Genomic DNA, 22,910 nt, shown 5'->3' with positions numbered 1-22,910 from the left:
CATTGGATTGGCGAGTTGGGATGGAGCATTGGGATGAAGGGTTGGGATGGAGTGATGGGATGTAGGGTTGGGATGGAGCATTGGGATATACGATTGGGTTGTAAGTTTGGGATGTAGGGTTGAGATGTAGAGCTGGGATTTAGGGCTGAAGGAGGTCTCGGAGGTGCACTAGGTTGAAGGGAATGGAATACCGAGGAGATGGGAATTCGGATATGAAGTTCTCGCACTGGGAACAGTTTCCCAATGGATTCAGCAAAGAACTCGATGGTGAGATTGTGCGGGATAGGAGAGTCCTGGATGAGCATTAACGGTGAAATACAAGAACAAGTCTTAGTTGTCATCTGGTACTGAAGGGTCTTAGCGATTACACAATCTACCCTGGAGCCAGAGAGGGAAATGAGTGAGTGTGAAAGTTGAATCTTGCAGTGTGGCGACAGGGCTGAGAGAGACTGAGTCAGAATAAAACTTCCCCAGACTCCGATGACCTCCACACGCCTGGCAAAACTAATTCCTGTCTTGTCGAGATGGGATTACAAAAGACACTTGTCCAGCTTGCGTTCTGATGGGCTATGAGTTGAGATCTCCCTGCACAGGGCTCGGCTGCAGTCTGCTCTCATGAAGGTGATACGTTAATGGCTATCTAACGTGAGATATCCAAAGTTGTAAAGCTTCTTCAAGTCGAAGGTTATTCAACAGCGAGTGGTACAGATATGGACTTGAAGCTCCCCAGTGTCCTCCTGATCAGCATCTGGCTGTTATTAATTCAAGGTACGTGAGTAGAACATCAACAGAGCAGATCCTCTGCTGTATTCTACACCTGACTATCTTCCTTTCTGTCCGTCTGTCTGTCTGTCTGTCTATCTATCTATCTATCTATCTATTTATCTATCTATCTATTTATCTATCTATCTATCTTTCTTTCTTTCTTTCTGTCTTCGAAAGTACTTTATTGGTTGTAAAGCACTTTAGGTTCCCTGATGTTGTGAAATGTGTTACACAAAGACAAGTCTTTGTGTTTTCTCTCTATATATTTTGCACTATATCTCGATCTAAGTATCCATCTATCCACAGTTCTCTCATGTTCCATCTCTATATATCTATCTCTGTATCTATTTCTCTCTATATATTCTCAATATATGTCTGGCGATCTCTCTCTCTCTATATATATCTATCTATCAAGCTGTCCATCTCTTTCTCTGTCTCTCACTATTTCTCTAGCTGCTTCTCCAATGTGCATCTGTTTCTCCTTTCTGCGTCCCTGTTTTATGTTCTGTTTGCGATCTCTTCACAAAATTCTTCCTAGTGCTAAGACTTGATGCAAGTGAAGCTTGTAGAACAAGTGACTTATTTTCGAAGCGTCTAAACATGTGATATATAAAGCGGAATGTGTCCTCGGTATCTAAGGGAGGAGGGTGCTCTGTAAACACCCTGCCTCTCCTGTGCGACATTAACAAGGACTGCCTGAAAAAATTCTCCTCCAGCCTCCAGGTTTCATGACACTGACTACATCCTCAGTCAGGCAATTAGGTGCAAAAATACGTCCTGGGTTTCAATGAATAAGCAGAGATAAGAAAAACACAAAAGTATTTAGCTATCTCTCTAACAGGTGATGTACCTGCCCTGGGAGTGTTTGATGGGGACAGTGTAGAGGGAGCTTTACTCTGCATCTAACCCCGTTTTTTTTTTTTCTTTTTTCTTTTTGATGGGGACAGTGTAGAGGGAGTTTTACTCTGCATCTAACCCCCGTGCTGTACCTGTCCTGGGAGTGTTTGATGGGGACAGTGTAGAGGGAGCTTTACTCTGTATCTAACCCCCATGCTGTACCTGTCCTGGGAGCGTTTGATGGGGACAGTGTAGAGGGAGCTTTACTCTGTATCTAACCCCCATGCTGTACCTGCCTTGGGAGTGTTTGATGGGGACAGTGTAGAGGGAGCTTTACTCTATTTCTAACCCCGTTTTTTTTTTCTTTTTTCTTTTTGATGGGGACAGTGTAGAGGGAGTTTTACTCTATATCTAACCCCCATGCTGTACCTGCCCTGGGAGTGTTTGATGGGGACAGTGTAGAAGGAGCTTTACTCTGTATCTAACCCGTTTTTTTTTTTTTTTCTTTTTTTTTGATGGGACAGTGTAGCGGGAGCTTTACTCTGTATCTAACCCTGTTTTTTAAGGCAGCGTGGATTGGTTACAGCACTGACCTTTCAACTCTGGGCTTGGTGGATTCAAAGCAACTGAGCCTTTCCCTTCCACTGTAAAGGGACAGTGTAGAGGGAGCTTTACTCTGTATCTAACCCCGTACTGTACCTGTCCTGGGAGTGTTTGATGGGGACAGTGTAGAGGGAGCTTTACTCTATATCTAACCCCCATGCTGTACCTGCCCTGGGAGTGTTTGATGGGGGACAGTGTTGAGGGAGCTTTACTCTGTATCTAACCCGTGCTGTTCCTGTCCTGGGAGTGTTTGATGGGGACAGTGTAGAAGGAGCATACGAACATAAAAACATCTTCTTGTCATTTCTTTGCTGACAAAGATTTTGGGAAGGTTGTAGTCATCGGTTGCAGGCCTGCTGGTGGCTAGTCAGGCCTATCCGTGACCGGCAGATTCTCCCACAGTGGGTACAAAGTGAAGGTGTAGTCTCTGCTGGGGGTAATTGGATCTATCCTTCTCCTCCTTTTCTCTTTCATGCTGGTTCTTCGCTCAGTCTCCAAGGTATCTGTAGCCCTCCTGATGTGGCATCTCCAGGCATCACGATCTGTGGCCTGCACTTCCCACTGGCGATGGTCGATGTGGCACACAGAGAGGGACTTCTTCAGGGAGTCCTTGAAACGTTTGCATGGGGCCCTTTTGTTCCTTTTACCCGTGGTCAGCTCTCCATACAACACGATCTTGGGCAGGCGACTGTCGTCCATCCGGGTAACGTGACCCACCCAACACAGTTGGCTTTGCAGGAGGATGGCCTCGATGCTGGTGATATTGGCTGTTTCCAGGACTTCAATGTTTATGATGTGGTCCTGCCAGCGGATCTTGAGGATGCTGTGGACGCAGCACTGATGGAAGAGCTCTAGAAGGCGTACATGATGGCGGTTTAGGACCCATGACTTGGTGCCATACAGAAGGGTGGTGAGGACTTTGAGTTTGTACACTTTGAATTTGGTCTTTGCTCTGAGGCTGTGGTTGCTCCACACACATTGGTATAGTCTGCCGAATGTACTGTTTACTTTTGACTTGTCTATGGTTTTACTTGTCTATGGTGGCATCAAACGAGATGACACTCCCCAAATAAGTAAATTACTTGACAGTATTCAGCTCGGTTCCCTCGCTGACCATGCTCGGTGGTCTATATTCTTCTTGGGGTGCAGGCTGACGCAGGTCTTCAGTTTTCTTTACACTGATTTTTAATCCAAACACTTGTGCCGCCTCGGAAAAACGTGTTGTTATACGTTGCAGATCTGACTGCCTGTGGGCCAGGAGAGCACAGTCATCAGCGAAAAGAAGTTCGTGGATGAGTTTTTCTTGTGTCTTTGTGTGAGCCTGAAGACGCCTGAGGTTGGAAAGGTCTCATCAGTCCGTCAGTGAACGTAAACTCCATCCTCAAGGTCTTCCGTTGCCTTCTGCAGCATCATGCTGAAAAAGATGGTGAATAGGGTCGAGGCCAGCACACAACCCTGCTACACACCATTGGAGATACGGAAGGGACTCAAGAGGTCGCTGTTTTGATGCCTTGTCCATGCTGATTTTCATGAAACTGCTTCACCATGGCCAGGAACCTGGGTGGGCATCCAAGTTTTACAAGGATTTTCCAAAGTCCATCTCCGCTCAGAGTGTCAAATGCCTTGGTGAGGTCTGCGAAAGTGACGTACAGACCTTTGATTTGCTCAGGACACTTTTCTTGTAATTGTCTGAGTGCAAATACGATGTCAGTTGTGCCTCTGTTTGCTCCGAAACCACACTGGCTCTCTGAGACATACGAACATACGAATTAGGAGCAGGAGTAGTCCACTCGGCCCTTCGAGCCATTCAATAAGTTCATGGCTGAACTGATTACTCCACATTTCCACCTACCCCCGATAACCTTCCGCTCCCTTGCTTATCAAGAATCTATCTACCTCTGCCTTAAAAATATTCAAAGACTCGGCTTCCACCGCCTTTTGAGGAAGAGAATTCCAAAGGCTCACGACCCTCTGAGAGAAAAAATTTCTCCTCATCTCTGTCTTAAATGGGCGACCCCTTATTTTTAAACAGTGACCCCTAGTTCTAGATTCTCCCACAAGGGGAAACATCCTTTCCATACCCACCCTGTCAAGACCCCTCAGGATCTTATATGTTTCAATCAAGACGCCTCTTACTCTTCTAAATTCCAGCAGATACAAGCCTAGCCTGTCCAATCTTTCCTCGTAAGACAACCCGCCCATTCCAGGTATTAGTCTAGTAAACCTTCTCTGAACTGCTTCCAAGGCATTTACATCCTTCCATAAATAAGGAGACCAGTACTGTACACAGTACTCCAGATGTGGTCTCACCAATGCCCCGTTTGGCTGAAGCATAACCTCCCTACTTTTTTATTCAATTCCCCTCACGATAAACAATAACATTCTATTAGCTTTCCTAATTACCTGCTGTACCTGCATACTAACCTTTTGCGATTCATGCACGAGGACACCCAGAACCCTCTGCATCTCAGAGCTCTGCAAGCTTTCATCATTTAGGTAATATGCTTCTTTTTTGTTCTTCCTGCCAAAGTGGACAATTTCCCACTTTCCCACATTATACTCCATTTGCCAGGTCTTTGTCCATTCACTTAACCTATCTATATTCCTTTGTAGTCCCCTTACGTTCTATTCACAAGTTACTTATTTATTTTTATTTATTTAGAGATACAGCACTGAAACAGGCCCTTCGGCCCACCGAGTCTGTGCCGACCAACAACCACCCATTTATACTAACCCTACAGTAATCCCATCTGCCCTACCACCTACCTGCACTAGGGGCAATTTATAACAGCCAATTTACCTATCATCTGCAAGTCTTTGGCGGTGGGAGGAAACCGGAGCACCCGGAGGAAACCCACGCAGACACAGGGAGAACTTGCAAACTCCACACAGACAGTACCTAGAATTGAACCCGGGTCCCTGGAGCTGTGAGGCTGCGGTGCTAACCACTGCGCCACTGTGCCGCCGTCAATCTGACTTATCTTTGTGTCATCAGCCAATTTAGCAACCACGCCTTTGGTCCCTTCATCTAAGTCATTTATACAAATTGTAAAAAAGTTGAGGCCCCAGCACAGCTCCCTGTGGCACACCACTCGTTACATCTTGCCAACCAGAAAATGATCCATTTATGCCTACTCTCTGTTTCCTGTTAGCTAGCCAATCTTCTATCCATGCCAATATGTTACCCCCTACACCATGAGCTTTTAATTTCTGCAATAACCTTTGATGTGCACCTTATCAAATGCCTTCTGGAAATCTAAGTACAATACATCCACCGGTTCCCCTTTATCCACAGCACATGAAACTCCCTCAAAGAACTCCAATAAATTGTTTAAGCATGATTTCCCTTTCACAAAACCATGCTGATCCTGCCTGATTACCTTGAATTTTTCTAAATGCCTGCTAAAACATCTTTAATAATAGCTTCTAACATTTTCCCTAAGACAGATGTTAAGCTAACTGGCCTGGAGTTTCCTGTTTTCTGTCTCCCTCCCTTTTTGAATAAAGGAGTTAAATTCGCTATTTTCCAATCTAATGGAACCTCCCCCGAATCTAGGGAATTTTGGAAAATTAAAACGAATGCATCAACTACCTCACTAACCACTTCTTTTAACACCCTAGGATGAAGTCCATCAGGACCTGGGGACTTGTCAGCCCGCAGCTCCAACGATTTGTTCAGTTCCCTCCCCACCCTCCGTTTTTATTTCAGATTTCAATTCCTCCGTTGTAATTCAGAAAGAAAAAGACCTGCATTTATGTAGCTCCTTTCAGGACATCTAAAAGAGCTTTGCAGCCAATTAAATACATTTTGATGTGTGATGCCTGATGTAACATGGGGGACCAGCAGGCAATTTTCACACTGCAAGGGCCCACAAACAGCAATGAGATAAACAACCCGATAACCTGTGTTTTTTTTATGGTGTTGATTGACGGTTAAATACTGGACAGGACAGTTGGCAGTTTGCCCCTGCTCTTCTTCCAATAGTGACCCAATATCCTTTACATCCGCCCGAGAGGGCAGACGAGGCCTCAGTTTAATGTCTTATCCTCCAACAGTGCAGCACTCCCGCAGTGACTGCACTGGACTATCAGCCTAGATTGTTAGCAGTGGCTCTGTGTGCAGCACTCCCACCCCTGAGTCAGAAGATTGTGGGGTTAAGTCCCTCTATGAGAGACTTGAGCACAAAAATCTGGGCTGAAGCTCCCAGTGCCTGTACTGAGGGTGTGCTGCACTGTTGGAGGTGCCGTCTTGCAGAAAGCACCGTCTGCTCTCTCAGGTGGACATAAAAGATCCCATGACAACGTTCCCAGGAAGAGCAGGGGAGTGATCCCTCGCTTCCGGGGCCGATATTTAACCATCAACCAATAACGTTAAAGCTGATGATCTGGGTCATTGTCACATTGCTGTGTGTGGGATCTTGCTGTGCAGAAACTCGTTGCCACGTTTCCGACATTACGACAGTGACCGCACTTCATTGGCTGTAAAACAGTTTGAGACATCCTGAGATAGTGGAAGGTTCTATATCAATGCAAGTCAGTCTTTTTATGACTGCCCTGGAGTAAGTCGAACTCATGACGTCCCGACTCAGAGGTGAGAGTGTTACCCCTTGAGCCAGTGCTGACACTTTGCCCTAACTCCGATGCTTGGTCTTTTCACAGGGGGCACGGTCCGAGGTGGGGTCCATCAGTCGCCAGCCTCGCTCGAGGCCGAGGAAGGTGCCACTGTGGATTTGAACTGCCACTTCGATGCGCCCAGGAAGGTGCCGCAGCTGGTAACATTCCAATGGGATCTGCCCGAGGGGGAGGTGTACAGACTAGTGCCAGGCAGCAAGACAATGGGCAGGACCAGCCGGAGGCTGACTCTCAATGCGGACCTGCAGACGCGGAGCACCACGCTGCGTATCAGAATGGCCAGTGCCAGCGACAGCGGCCGTTACATGTGTGTCATCCAGATTCTGGAACCTTTGCCCATTATTCAGATGAAGGGAAATGGGACCCAGCTTCGAATCATACAAGGTACAGATTCAAGCCTCCTTCACCCACCCCTTCCCTTCCTTAGGAAGGATATAGTGGGCTTGGGGGGGGGCAGCGCAGCGTAGATTTACCAGGATGATACCTGGACTCCAAGGGTTAAATTACGAGGAGCGATTACGCAAACTGGAGTAGAATTCCCTGGAATTTAAAAGGTTAAGGGCAATTTGATTAAAGCTTTCAGGATATTAAATGTAACAGATAGAGAGAAACTAATTTCGCTGGTTGGGGAGGCTCGGACGAGGGAGTATAGCGTAAAAATTAGATCCAGATCTTTCAGGAGTGAAATTAAGAAACACTTCGACAAGCAAAGCATGGTGGAAAATCGGAACTCCTGCCGCAAAATGACAATTGATGATACATCAATTGTTAATTTTAAATCTGCGATTGGTAGATTTTTTGTTAACCACTGGTATTAAGGGTGATGGGTAAATGGAGTTAGGATATAGATCAGCCATGATCTAATTGAATGGCAGAACTAGCTCGAGGGGCTTAATGGCCTCCTCCTGTTCTCATGCCCATGTGGTTCTCTCTTGACCATGCTGGTACTAGGAGTTACCACTGTGACCATCCCTCCTTAGTCCCCCTCAGTCTTTGATAATGTTGGCCACATAATCCTCCTCCAAAGCCTCTCCTCTGTTAACTAGCTGGTTCGGACTGCCCTCATGTGGTCCCACTGTGTCCCTCCCCATCTTTCTTGACCTCTCCGCGATCTTTGACAGGGTCGAAAGACCATGCTTTTCCAATGCTTTGCCCTCAGATGACACCCAGCTCTATCTCTCCACCACCTCTCTTGACCTTGCACTAGGAAGGCCAAAACCATAGCATTAAATCCATCCCCCTTCCCCAACCATTATCCCAGGCTGAGCCAGACTGTATACAACCTCAGTGTGCTATCACCCCTCAGCTGGGCTTCTGACCCCATAGCCTCTCTGTTACAAAGACCGCCGACTTCTACATCCATCACAGCACCTTGTCTCCGCCGCCTACCTCAGCCCATCTGCCACACAAACCCCCATCCTCGTGTTTGTCACCTCCAGACTTGACTATTCCAATTATCTCCAAGCTTCACTCGGCTTAAACTAGATGTCCTTGCCATCTCCCTATTCCTTGTAGCTTCCATCGACCATCTGGCCCTCCATTCTTCTCACCCTGGCAGCTTGTGCATTGCCCCCTCCCTTCAGAAGGGTCACTGACCCGAAACGTTAACTCTGCTTCTCTTTCCACAGATGCTGCCAGACCTGCTGAGTGATTCCAGCATTTCTTGTTTTTACTCCTTCTTAAATGTCCACCTGGGAGAACTTTGAGCAGAATGAGGGATAAGGTAGTCCCCATTACCGATCCCTTTGGCTGTGCACCACCAGTCCTTTTGTCTTTTCATCTCTCCTGTCTTCCAAACTATCATATACCTTCTCTTTTGTTCTTTTTCCACCCTCCCCCCTTCACTTGCTTAAAACCTATGACATTGCTAACTTATCCCAGTTCTGCCGAAAGGTCATCGACCTGAAATGTTCACTCTGCTTCTCGTTCCGCAGATGCTGCCAGACCTGCTGAGTGATTCCAGCATTTCTTGTTTTTATTTCAGATTTCCAGAATCCGCAGTATTTTGCTTTTATTTAAGAAGGAGTCACTGGTGTTGAAAATTAATTTAGCAGGCTTTTCTTCAAAGACAGGAGATGAGATGAGTTGACACAATGGACTTCTCAGGGTCTTTTAGAGAGGTGCTGGAAAGCTGAACTGGGTTATGGTCTTCACTACTTCCTTGGAAATTCTATCCTGTCCTTGGAAGTTCTCTCCCTGTTTATACAGCTCAACCCCAACTCAAAAGAATTCATAAGTAAAACCGACAACAGGAAGTCAACCTTTTGACCTCCATCAATCTTGACCTGTCACTTCTTTGTAGACAGCTTCTCCAGATGTCCAAAGTTCTGTATTGTTTATTGTCACTGACCTCTCTGCTAAGGTGATTAGACCCTTCACCTTCACTCTATTCAACATTTTGTACATTTCAATCCGATCTCCCCTCAGCCTTCTCCGTTCCAAGGAGAACAACCCCAGCCGATCCAATCTTTCCTCATAGCTGCAGTTTTCCAGTCCCGGCAACATCCTTGTAAATCTCCTCTCTACCCTCTTTTGTGCAATTACATCCTTTCTGTAATGAGGTGACCAGAACTGCACACAGCACTCAAGTTGTGGCCTAACCAATGATTTATACAGTTTCAGCATAACCTCCCTGCTCTTGTATTCTATACATCAGCTAATAAAGGAAAGGATTCCATATGCCTTCTCAACCACAGAGGATTAAGGGATATGGAACCAAGGTGGGTAGATGGAGTTAAGATACTGATTAACCGAGATCTAATTGAAGAACAGGTTAGGCTGCACTTGACAGTGAGAGATAGTAAGGGCCAGCTATGGTGGTTGGGCTCTCCCAGCATCCTAAGCGATAGTGAAAGGCCTCTATTAAAAATGACAAGGCCTATCATTTTAATAGGAGGCTTGCAGTATTGCTCTGCATGCTGGGAAGCCTCCACCTCCATATCCAGCTCCTCCAGTTCGCTGTTGAACTGGTCCATGTCTGGTTAAAAAGACTGTGGGATAACTTCACACAAGCTTGTCAGCCAAACTGTAGGGGAGAGCTTCAACGCAGAGAGATTCTGAGAGTTACTGTCAAAATCCAAACACAAAAGAAGTTCATCAGTCACACAGAGAGGAATTCATTATGGATGACTTTGGGATAGCCTGAGGATGTGAAAGGCGCTTTATAAATGCAGTTCTTTCTATTGTCCTCCTTTAAAGGCTCAGCAATCAATGCTGCTGACACCTGCGCCTTTTAGGGCCCCTATCAGAACCACTTAAGATTCCAGTACAGAATGAGGACATTCAACCCGTCGTGTGTGTACTGGAGCTGGAGCAATCCAAACTAAGCCTCAAAGCCCCACAGTGAGAGGGTTAAAGATCCCAAGTTAACCAATTGCTCCTGCATCACGGTATAGCACTCGCAGGAGAATATGTCACTCTCCCATTGGTTTCAAGTGGTGATTAACATATCCCTGCAGCAATGCATGCAGGCTAAAATGCTCCCTCAGATTTATTTGCAGATGAAAGTTTATAAAGAAATGAGACTATGAAGCAGTGCAATAGTACAAGTTCGGCTCGGTGCTAGCAAATTCATGTCTGAGCTGTAAGGTTGCAGGTTCAATCCCTACTTCAGGACTTGAGAACAATTGTTAGGCTGACACTCCTGTGCTGTCCTGAGGGAATGCTTTGCTGACAGAGTTTCCATCCTCCAGATGTAATATTAAAGTGAGGCCCCGCCTGCCTGTTCAGGTATAAGTAAAAGATTCCATGGCACAACTTGCCAAAGGGTATAGATGTCTGCCCGATGTCCTGGCCAACATTCCTCCCTGAAGCGACGCCAGGTAAAGAAAACCAGATTGCTTAATCATCCCTCTCATTTGCTCAGTGTGGGATCTTGCTGTGCGTCAATTGGTTTTCACATTGGCACAGTTAGCAATTGTGAATGCCTTAGGGCATTCTGGGGGATGTGAAAGGCGCTATTAAAGGCAAGTTATTCCTCCTTATCTCGCAGGTAATGCGACACATCAAGGAACAAATGAGTCCAAAGTCATCGCGGATTTGTCCGGTAAGTTCTTTCAGGATTCTTCCCTGTTTTGTCACCGTAGCTCTGTACGTAGGCTCACGGTGAATTACTTTGGAACATTCTGGGGGATGTGCAAGGTGCTATATAAAGCTGGCTTCTTTCTTTTTACCTCTCAGGTAATGTGAAATATTCAGATACACATGAGTCCAAAATGGTTGCAGTTCTAACTGGTAAGTTCTTGTAAACACTTCTTTGGTTACGAAATGACAGAGAACCTCGTAAAAGTAAAGGGAAGAGGGAAATGAGGGCCATGAGCTGGAGCCTGGCTGATAGATACAACACACATCACACTAAACCCAACGTCAATAGCTCAGGAAACAAAGAATCCCGGTACTCTCCTGTCCAAATAGTTATCAAATGCTCAACAGAACAGGAAATCACCAGAGCTGTTAGGGGCCCTGTATCAATCCTAAACTAATCCCACTCCCCCACTCTGTCCCCACAGGCCTGCATCAATCCCAAACTAATCACACTGCGCAACACTCTCCCCATAGTCCTGTATCAATCCCAAACTAATCCCAGTCCCCCACTCTTTCCCCATAGGCCTGTATCAATCCCAAACTAATTCCATTGCCCCACACTCTCCCCACAGCCCTGTATCAATCCCAAACTAATCCCATTCCCCCGCTCTCTCCCCACCGCCCTGCATCAATCCCAAACTAATCCCATTCCCCCGCTCTCTCCCCATAGCCCTGCATCAATCCCAAACTAATCCCATTCCCCCGCTCTCTCCCCATAGCCCTGTATCAATCCCAAACTAATCCCATTCCCCCGCTCTCTCCCCATAGCCCTGTATCAATCCCAAACTAATTCCATTGCCCCACTCTCTCCCCACAGCCCTGTATCAATCCCAAACTAATTCCATTGCCCCACTCTCTCCCCACAGCCCTGTATCAATCCCCAAACTAATCCCACTCCCCCACTCTCTCCCCCATAGCCCTGTAGCAATCCCAAACTAATCCCACTCCCCCACTCTCTCCCCCATAGCCCTGTAGCAATCCCAAACTAATCCCACTCCCCCACTCTCTCCCCATAGCCCTGTATCAATCCCAAACTAATCCCATTCCCCCGCTCTCTCCCCATAGTCCTGTATCAATCCCAAACTAATCCCACTGCTCCACTCTCTCCCCACTATCAATCCCAAACTAATCCCACTGCCCCGCTCTCTCCCCACAGCCCTGTATCAATCCCAAACAAATCCCACTGCCCCACTCTCTCCCCAAAGCCCTGTATCAATCCCAAACTAATCCCACTCCCCCACTCTCTCCCCATAGCCCTGTATCAATCCCAAACAAATCCCACTGCCCCACTCTCTCCCCAAAGCCCTGTATCAATCCCAAACTAATCCCACTCCCCCACTCTCTCCCCATAGCCCTGTATCAATCCCAAACTAATCCCATTCCCCCACTCTCTCCCCATAGCCCTGTAACAATCGAAAACTAATCCCACTCCCCCACTCTCTCCCCATAGCCCTGTATCAATCCCAAACAAATCCCACTGCCCTGCTCTCTCCCTATAGCCCTGTATCAATTCCAAACTAATCCCACTGCTCCACTCTCTCCCCACAGCCCTGCATCAATCCCAAACTAATCCCACTGCCCTGCTCTCTCCCCACTATCAATCCCAAACAAATCCCACTGCCCTGCTCTCTCCCTATAGTCCTGTATCAATCCCAAACTAATCCCACTGCCCCACTCTCTCCCCATAGTCCTGTATCAAGCCCAAACTAATTACACACCCCACTCTCTCCCCATAGTCCTGCATCAATCCCAAACTAATCCCACACCCCACTCTCTCCCCATAGCCCTGTATCAATCCCAAACTAATCCCACTGCCGCGCGCTCTCCCCATAGCCCTGTATCAAGCCCAAACTAATCCCACTGCTCCACGCTCTCCCCATAGTCCTGTATCAAGCCCAAACTAATTACACACCCCACTCTCTCCCCATAGTCCTGCATCAATCCCAAACTAATCCCACACCCCACTCTCTCCCCATAGCCCTGTATCAATCCCAAACTAATCCCACTGCCGCGCGCTCTCCCCATAGCCCTGCATCAATCCCAAACTAATCCCATTCCCCCGCTCTCTCCCCATAGCCCTGTATCAATCCCAAACTAATCCCATTCCCCCGCTCTCTCCCCATAGCCCTGCATCAATCCCAAACTAATCCCATTCCCCCGCTCTCTCCCCATAGCCCTGTATCAATCCCAAACTAATTCCATTGCCCCACTCTCTCCCCACAGCCCTGTATCAATCCCCAAACTAATCCCACTCCCCCACTCTCTCCCCCATAGCCCTGTAGCAATCCCAAACTAATCCCACTCCCCCACTCTCTCCCCCATAGCCCTGTAGCAATCCCAAACTAATCCCACTCCCCCACTCTCTCCCCATAGCCCTGTATCAATCCCAAACTAATCCCATTCCCCCGCTCTCTCCCCATAGTCCTGTATCAATCCCAAACTAATCCCACTGCTCCACTCTCTCCCCACTATCAATCCCAAACTAATCCCACTGCCCCGCTCTCTCCCCACAGCCCTGTATCAATCCCAAACAAATCCCACTGCCCCACTCTCTCCCCAAAGCCCTGTATCAATCCCAAACTAATCCCACTCCCCCACTCTCTCCCCATAGCCCTGTATCAATCCCAAACAAATCCCACTGCCCCACTCTCTCCCCAAAGCCCTGTATCAATCCCAAACTAATCCCACTCCCCCACTCTCTCCCCATAGCCCTGTATCAATCCCAAACTAATCCCATTCCCCCACTCTCTCCCCATAGCCCTGTAACAATCGAAAACTAATCCCACTCCCCCACTCTCTCCCCATAGCCCTGTATCAATCCCAAACAAATCCCACTGCCCTGCTCTCTCCCTATAGCCCTGTATCAATTCCAAACTAATCCCACTGCTCCACTCTCTCCCCACAGCCCTGCATCAATCCCAAACTAATCCCACTGCCCTGCTCTCTCCCTATAGTCCTGTATCAATCCCAAACTAATCCCACTGCCCCACTCTCTCCCCATAGTCCTGTATCAAGCCCAAACTAATTACACACCCCACTCTCTCCCCATAGTCCTGCATCAATCCCAAACTAATCCCACACCCCACTCTCTCCCCATAGCCCTGTATCAATCCCAAACTAATCCCACTGCCGCGCGCTCTCCCCATAGCCCTGTATCAAGCCCAAACTAATCCCACTGCTCCACGCTCTCCCCATAATCCAGTATCAATCCCAAACTAATCCCACACCCCACTCTCTCCCCATAGCCCTGTATCAATCCCAAACTAATCCCACTGCCGCGCGCTCTCCCCATAGCCCTGTATCAAGCCCAAACTAATCCCACTGCCCCACTCTCTCCCCATAGTCCTGCATCAATCCCAAACTAATCCCACACCCCACTCTCTCCCCATAGCCCTGTATCAATCCCAAACTAATCCCACTGCTCCACGCTCTCCCCATAATCCAGTATCAATCCCAAACTAATCCCACACCCCACTCTCTGTCCATAACCCAGTAGCAATCCCAAACTAATCCCACACCCCACTCTTTCCCCATAGCCCTGTATCAATCCCAAACTAATCCCACTGCTCCACGCTCTCCCCATAACCCAGTATCAATCCCAAACTAATCCCACTCCCCCACTCTCTCCCCATAGCCCTGTATCAATCCCAAACAAATCCCACTGCCCTGCTCTCTCCCCATAGCCCTGTATCAATCCCACACTAATCCCACTGCCCTGCTCTCTCCCCATAGCCCTGTATCAATCCCACACTAATCCCACTGCCCTGCTCTCTCCCCACTATCAATCCCAAACAAATCCCACTGCTCCACTCTCTCCCCATAGCCCTGTATCAATCCCAAACTAATCCCACTCCCCCACTCTCTCCCCATAGCCCTGTAACAATCGAAAACAAATCCCACTGCCCCACTCTCTCCCCCATAGCCCTGTATCAATCCCAAACTAATCCCACTCCCCCACTCTCTCCCCATAGCCCTGTAACAATCGAAAACAAATCCCACTGCCCCACTCTCTCCCCACAGCCCTGTATCAATCCCAAACTAATCCCACTGCCCTGCTCTCTCCCCATAGCCCTGTATCAATCCCAAACTAATCCCTCTGCCTTGCTCTCTCCTCATAGCCCTGTATCAATCCCAAACTAATCCCACTGCTCCACTCTCTCCCCATAACCCTGGAACAAACCAAAACAAATCCCACACCCCACTCTCTCCCCATAGCCCTGCATCAATCCCAAACTAATCCCACTCCCCCACTCTCTCCCCATAGCCCTGTATCAATCCCAAACTAATCCCACTGCTCCACGCTCTCCCCATAACCCAGTATCAATCCCAAACTAATCCCATTGCCCCACTCTCTCCCCATAGCCCTGTATCAATCCCAAACTAATCCCACTGCTCCACTCTCTCCCCATAGCCCTGTATCAATCCCAAACTAATCCCACTGCCCCACTCTCTCCCCATAGCCCTGTATCAATCCCAAACTAATCCCACTGCCCCACTCTCTCCCCATAACCCAGTATCAATCCCAAACTAATCCCATTGCCCCACTCTCTCCCCATAGCCCTGTATCAATCCCAAACTAATCCCACTGCTCCACTCTCTCCCCATAGCCCTGTATCAATCCCAAACTAATCCCACTGCCCCACTCTCTCCCCATAGCCCTGTATCAATCCCAAACTAATCCCACTGCTCCACTCTCTCCCCATAGCCCTGTATCAATCCCAAACTAATCCCATTGCCCCACTCTCTCCCCATAGCCCTGTATCAATCCCAAACTAATTCCACTGCTCCACGCTCTCCCCATAACCCAGTATCAATCCCAAACTAATCCCACTGCCCCGCACTCTCCCCACAGCCCTGTATCAATCCCAAACTAATCCCACTGCCCCACTCTCTCCCTATAGCCCTGTATCAATCCCAAACTAATCCCACACCCCACTCTTTCCCCATAGCCCTGTATCAATCCCAAACTAATCCCACTGCTCCACGCTCTCCCCATAACCCAGTATCAATCCCAAACTAATCCCACTGCCCCACTCTCTCCCCATAGCCCTGTAACAATCCCAAACTAATCCCACTGCTCCACTCTCTCCCTATAGCCCTGTAACAATCCCAAACTAATCCCACTGCTCCACTCTCTCCCCATAGCCCTGTAACAATCCCAAACTAATCCCACTGCTCCACTCTCTCCCTATAGCCCTGTATCAATCCCAAACTAATCCCACTGCTCCACTCTTTCCCTATAGCTCTGTAACAATCCCAAACTAATCCCACTGCTCCACTCTCTCCCTATAGCCCTGTAACAATCCCAAACTAATCCCACTGCTCCACTCTCTCCCCATAGCCCTGTAACAATCCCAAACTAATCCCACTGCTCCACTCTCTCCCTATAGCCCTGTATCAATCCCAAACTAATCCCACTGCTCCACTCTTTCCCTATAGCTCTGTAACAATCCCAAACTAATCCCACTGCTCCACTCTTTCCCTATAGCTCTGTAACAATCCCAAACTAATCCCACTGCTCCACTCTCTCCCTATAGCTCTGTAACAATCCCAAACTAATCCCACTGCTCCACTCTCTCTCCATAGCCCTGTATCAATCCCAAACTAATCCCACTGCTCCACTCTCTCCCTATAGCCCTGTATCAATCCCAAACTAATCCCATTGCCCCACTCTCTCCCCATAGCCCTGTATCAATCCCAAACTAATCCCACTGCTCCACTCTCTCCCCATAGCCCTGTAACAATCCCAAACTAATCCCACTCCCACACTCTCTCCCTATAGCCCTGTAACAATCCCAACCTAATCCCACTGCTCCACTCTCTCCCTATAGCCCTGTATCAATCCCAAACTAATCCCACTGCTCCACTCTCTCCCTATAGCCCTGTAACAATCCCAAACTAATCCCACTGCTCCACTCTCTCCCTATAGCCCTGTAACAATCCCAAACTAATCCCACTGCTCCACTCTCTCCCTATAGCCCTGTAACAATCCCAAACTAATCCCACTGCTCCACTCTCTCCCCATAGCCCTGTATCAATCCCAAACTAATCCCACTGCCCCACTCTCTCCCTATAGCCCTGTATCAATCCCAAACTAATCCCATTGCCCCACTCTCTCCCCATAGCCCTGTATCAATCCCAAACTAATCCCACTGCTCCACTCTCTCCCCATAGCCCTGTATCAATCCCAAACTAATCCCACTGCTCCACTCTCTCCCTATAGCTCTGTAACAATCCCAAACTAATCCCACTGCTCCACTCTCTCCCCATAGCCCTGTATCAATCCCAAACTAATCCCACTGCTCCACTCTCTCCCCATAGCCCTGTATCAATCCCAAACTAATCCCACTGCTCCACTCTCTCCCTATAGCCCTGTATCAATCCCAAACTAATCCCATTGCCCCACTCTCTCCCCATAGCCCTGTATCAATCCCAAACTAATCCCACTGCTCCACTCTCTCCCCATAGCCCTGTATCAATCCCAAACTAATCCCACTCCCACATTCTCTCCCCATAGCCCTGTATCAATCCCAAACTAATCCCACTCCCACACTCTCTCCCCATAGCACTGTATCAATCCCAAACTAATCCCACTCCCACACTCTCTCCCCATAGCCCTGTAACAATCCCAAACTAATCCCACTGCTCCGCTCTCTCCCCATAGCCCTGTATCAATCCCAAACTAATCCCACTCCCCCACTCTCTCCCCATAGCCCTGTAACAATCCCAAACTAATCCCACTGCCCCACTCTCTCCCCATAGCCCTGTATCAATCCCAAAGTAATCCCACTGCTCCACTCTTTCCCCATACCCCTGTATCAATCCCAAAGTAATCCCACTTCCCCGCTCTCTCCCCATAGCCCTGTATCAATCCCAAACTAATCCCACTGCCCTGCTCTCTCCCCATAGCCCTGTATCAATCCCAAACTAATCCCACTGCCCTGCTCTCTCCCCATAGCCCAGTATCAATCCCAAAGTAATCCCACTGCCCTGTGCTCTTCCCAATAGCTCTGCAACAATCCCACCAATCCTACTGCCCCACTCTCTCCCCATAGCCCTGTATCAATCTCACTACCCCTCTGTGTAAATATTTTTGCTAACCCTTCTCATTGTCTAAGTGACAATTTTAAATTGATTAGCCCTGACTCCCCAGCAGGAGGGAATTTGAGGCAATTTATAGTTACAACCAGCAGAGGGCAGTTGGGATTCCCTCCTCCCAACTGTGCTCCAGGACAGTCAGGGACCCTGGGATCATTCCCTGGGGGAAATATGGGCCCCACAAACACAGTGCAATGCATCAAAATACAGAATAAACACCTTCAGGGGGAGGAGGGGATCAAACCAGGGCCAAACAATCATTCCATGGGTTTTATAGGCTTCTCGGCAATTCTCCTCCCTCCGGCTGGTTGGTTTCATTCCTCGAGCTCCCAGAGCAAGGACAGTGAGAGCTCTTCATGAATTAGCTATTTATTCAAGCAATAATATACTGGAAATACTGCCATCGTCTGGCACAGAGAGCGAGTGAGAGACAGTGAGAAAGAAACACAAAGATAGACAGACAGACAGAAAGAGAGAGATGGTATGAGAGAGACAGAGAGAAACAGAGGAAGCGAGAGAGACGGACAGAGAAACAAAGACTGTGGGAGAAACAGAGACAGAGAGAGAGACAAACAGAGACGCACACAGAGAGATCCAAAAGTGAGAGAGAGACAGAGAGAAAGAGATGGAGAGAGAGAGTGAGAAAGAGACAGAAAGATAGAGAGACACAGACAGAGAGAGACAAACAGAGACACACACACACAGATCCAAAACTGAGAGAGAGAGACAGAGAGAAAGAGATGGAGAGAGAGAGTGAGAAAGAGACAGAAAGATAGAGAGACACAGACACAGAGAGAGACAAACAGAGACACACACACACAGATCCAAAACTGAGAGAGAGAGACAGAGAGAAAGAGATGGAGAGAAACAGTGAGAAAGAGACACAGCGATAGAGAGACAGAGACACAGAGAGGCAGAGAGAGAGAGACAGAGACAGACGGAGACATAGAGAAAGACGGACAGAGTGACAGAGACACAGAGAGACAGAAAGAGATGCAGAGAGGCAGAGAGAGAGAGAAACAGAGAAACAAAGACTGAGAGAGAGAGCGAGACAGTGAGAAAGAGATACAAAGATAAACAGACAGAAAAAGAACCAGCATAAGACAGAAGCAGGGAGAGACAGAGGTAAAGATAGTGAGAGAGAGAGAGACAGAGGTAGAGAGAGAAAGTGAGACAGCACTCTCTGTCTCCTACTGTCTGTCTCTCCCTGTCTCTCTCTGTCTATCTCTCTCTGTGTCTCCCTTTCTGTCCCTCACTGTCTGTCTCTAGGTTCTCTCTCTCGCTCTTTGTGCCTCCTGTGTCTCTTTCTCTCTCTATTTGGCACCCTGTCTCTCACTGTCTGTCTCTCTTTTCTGTTGCGCGCTTTCTGTTTCTGTCTGTCTCTGTCTGTGTGTGTGAATGTGTGTGTGCGTGCTTCTCTCTGTCTCTCTCTCTCTCTGTCTCTCTCTGTCTCTCTCTCTCTCTCTCTCTGTCTCTCTCTCTCTCTCTCTCTCTCTCTGTCTCTCTCTCTCTCTGTCTCTCTCTCTGTCTCTCTCTCTCTGTATCTCTAAGTCCATCTGAATCTTTCACTTTAACTCTTTTCTTTCTCTGCATCTCTTGCTCTCCTCCCTCGCTCTATCAGTCTCTCCTGCCTGGCTATATGGGGTGACAACAATTCAACTGAACCCCCTTGTGTCAGGAGGAGGTGGATGTCAAACACCCATGTCTCAGTCACTCCTTCAGTGACGTCGACCATCTCCCAGGACAGCGTCAGGCTCAGCTGTGATGCCAACCATGGCTGAATATCCTCGGAGGTTGAGAGCGGATCCCTTGGATGAGGCTTTGCTGGTGGCTGGGGAACTGACACCCCAGCAGGAATGGGGTCTGAGGAGAGGGTGGGTGAGGAGGGGTGGGGTGTGGGAATCGTCAACTGGTCACTACATGCAGATGGATTTCAGTAATGGCTGTGTGTCCTCTTTTATCCAGTGAGCAGTGGACAGGCAGCCGAGCGGAAGCGAATGGATCTCTGGTGCTTTGTCTTGCTGCTTTGTGTCATCAGCGTGATGCTGATCGGAGGGCTCGGATTTTCCATCTGGATGGCGTGTGTATTCTCCCTGACGGATCTGGGAGACAAGGGCAAGGGTAGGCATCGCAGGAGGATGAGCTGTGAGCCTAGGGGAGCCGACCCGTCAACTGACCCTGCCTGCCGAGCAGCCTGGGCAGAGCCCGAGTCTGCCTGACTCCCCCCCTCGATCAGAAGTGAGGGTCCTTGTTTACGTGTACAGGTCTTGGGGTCAGCATCGCACACTCACCATGGGGTCAGGAGCGTTGATCAGCTCCCGCTGCCCCTCTCTCCCCTCACTCTTCCCCCTCTCCCCTTACCAACTCCTCCCCTCTATCCACCCCTCTACCCTCACCGAGCCTGGCTGCAGACAATAACAGAGCTCTGCATTTAATGTTTGAGTTCCTTTTCATTTCACCACCTGAGGGCAGCAGATTTTAGCCCGACAGTACCCGGGGAGGTAGAGACTGAGTGGCAAGGGGAGATAGACTGACTGCCCAGCAGGGGCTCAGAGACTGATAGTGCCTGGGGCAGGGGGGGGGGGGGCAGAGTCTGCAATGCCCAGGGGGTGGATACTGACAGCGCCCAGGCAGCAGAGACTGCAGGTCCTCACTGGGTAGTGACCAGGACACAGACACACAGACACACACTGAGGAACTCCTGCAGTGATGTCCTAGGACTGAAATGATTGGCCTCCAACAACTACAACCACCTTCACTTGCACTAGGTATGACTCCAACCAGTGGAGAGTTTTCCCCTTGATACCCATTGACTCCAATTTTTCTCGGGCTCCTTGATGCCATACTCGGTCAAATGTTCCCTTGATGTTCAGGGCAGTCACTTTCATCTCACCCCTCAACCTTCTAAATTCCAGGGAATATAGCCCTTGTTTGTGTAAATGTTCCTTATAGCTTACCCTTGCAGTCCAGGTATCATTCTAGTAAATCTACACTGCACTCTCTCAAAGGCCAATATACTCTTCCTAAAGTGTGGTGCCCAGACCTGCTCACAGTAACTCCAGGTGTGGTCTAACCAGGGCTTTGTATAGCTGAAGTATGGCTTCTACCCCCTTGTATTCTAGTCTTCTAGATGTAAAGACCAGCATTCCATTAGCCTTTTTGCATTATGCATCTTGTCAGGGACTCCATGCCTGGACCTCTGCCTGACAAACCCACCAACACCTGATGGGGCCTATCTGTGCCCTCTTAGAGGCCACTATGCCTCGTGGCACTGAGCATGCCAGCTTTTAGGTTAGGGTGTTGGGTGAGGGGAGTGGAAGCGAGAACCAGAGCGTTGGGGAGTCCCCTGTCCCACCCTCATTCCTCCCTTTAGCTTCTGTATATACAGACCATATATTTCAGGCTAAAACCTTGAATCTAGATTTTTGTAAGAAATAAGTTTATACCAAAATAAATAGGCCCTATTGACAGACTCCCACCTGGCTGTTCAGTGGGAGAACCATGAGCATAGCCAGTAAAAGTGGCTGTGCGTCAACTGTTCCACGTGTAATGTGTCATGTACTCACTGCCTGATTCCTAAATAAACCGAACCCTGATGACAAGACTGCCACTGTGCCATTTATCAGAATCACGTTTGTGTTGGTCACTCAGTGGGTAGCACTCTCACCCCCGAGTCAGATTGTTGTGGGTTCAAGTCCCACTCAAGAGATTTGAGTACAAAAATCTAGGCGGACCCTTCCAGTGCCGTACTGAGGGAGCGCTGCACTGTTGGAGGTGCCGTTTCTCAGACGAGGCAGTAAACCGTGGCCCCGTCTGCTCTCTTAGGTTGACGTCGAAGATCCCATGTCGATATTTCAAAGAGGAGCAGGAGATTCCTGGTGTCCTGGGCCAATATATACCCCTCAATCAACATTACTAAAAGTTACAGATGATCCAGTCATGACCGCTTTGCTGTTTGTGGGAGCTTGCTGTGCACAAATTGGTGCCATGTTTCCTACATTACAACAGTGACTACACTACAAAAGTACTGATTGGCTGTAAAAGAGCTTTGGGATGTCCTAAGTTGTGAAAGGCACTACAGAAATGCAAGTGTTTGTTTTCTTTTTAATTCAGACTTCCTCCTGATGAGTTTCAGTAACAGTGAGCAAATGGTTCAGCTCATGGATTGAGCTGATGTCATGTGCATTGTACTGTGCACCACATCAAATCAACAGGATGTGGTGTGTGGAATTAAAACAGATATAGTCCTGGATGACCCACATCTCTCAAAGAGGCAGATGAATCAGCATTGGGACAGGAGTAGGCCATTCAGCCCTTCGAGCCCGTTACGCCACTCAGTCAGATCATTGCTGATCTTTAACCTAACTCCATACATCTGCGTACTTCCATGCTCCTTTATACCCCTGTGCGTCAGAAGGCAGGGAGATATGAGTCTGAGAGTGAAGCTGGATATACATGGGTGCAAAACAACTGGGGTACATTTCCACACGCACTAACTCTCACTGGGGTACAGTTCCACACGCACTGACTCTCACTGGGGTACAGTTCCACACGCACTGACTCTTACTGGGGTACAGTTCCACAGGCACTGACTCTCACTGGGGTACAGTTCCACACGCACTGACTCTCACTGGGGTACAGTTCCACACACACTGACTCTCACTGGGGTACAGTTCCACACGCACTGACTCTCACTGGGGTACAGTTCCACACACACTGACTCTCACTGGGGTACAGTTCCACACACACTGACTCTCACTGGGGTACAGTTCCACACACACACTGACTCTCACTGGGGTACAGTTCCACACACACACTGACTCTCACTGGGGTACAGTTCCACACACACTGACTCTCACTGGGGTACAGTTCCACACACACACTGACTCTCA

At 48.5% G+C, this 22,910-nt stretch overlaps 1 protein-coding gene across 2 annotated transcripts; it reads left to right on the top strand.

Moving 5' to 3' along the window:
• Positions 1 to 435: 435 nt before the first annotated feature.
• On the top strand, positions 436 to 21,620 carry LOC137357300 (uncharacterized). Of its 2 annotated transcripts, none has more exons than XM_068023529.1 (5): positions 436 to 768; positions 6,865 to 7,221; positions 10,829 to 10,882; positions 11,017 to 11,070; positions 19,984 to 21,620. In XM_068023529.1, exons 1-5 carry the CDS (start codon positions 711 to 713, stop codon positions 20,235 to 20,237), a joined length of 777 nt encoding a protein of 258 aa, XP_067879630.1. In that variant the 5' UTR covers positions 436 to 710; the 3' UTR covers positions 20,238 to 21,620. The 2 variants fall into 2 exon arrangements, with proteins under 2 accessions (XP_067879630.1, XP_067879631.1); XM_068023530.1 differs by lacking the exon at positions 436 to 768 and adding an exon at positions 3,443 to 3,766.
• Positions 21,621 to 22,910: the final 1,290 nt, after the last annotated feature.

Source organism: Heterodontus francisci, chromosome 48 (genome assembly GCF_036365525.1).
Source record: "Heterodontus francisci isolate sHetFra1 chromosome 48, sHetFra1.hap1, whole genome shotgun sequence".
In the NCBI taxonomy this organism is placed as follows: Eukaryota; Metazoa; Chordata; class Chondrichthyes; order Heterodontiformes; family Heterodontidae; genus Heterodontus; species Heterodontus francisci.
This window is presented reverse-complemented; position numbering and strand designations above follow the sequence as displayed.

Bases quoted from the DNA above. Each gene is read 5' to 3' on its own strand.
- LOC137357300 (XM_068023529.1), top strand. From the start codon at position 711: ATGGACTTGAAGCTCCCCAGTGTCCTCCTGATCAGCATCTGGCTGTTA. The intron at 7,222-10,828 runs GTACAGATTCAA...CTTATCTCGCAG, and splicing joins CCAGCTTCGAATCATACAAG to GTAATGCGACACATCAAGGA. The intron at 11,071-19,983 runs GTAAGTTCTTGT...TCTTTTATCCAG, and splicing joins AATGGTTGCAGTTCTAACTG to TGAGCAGTGGACAGGCAGCC.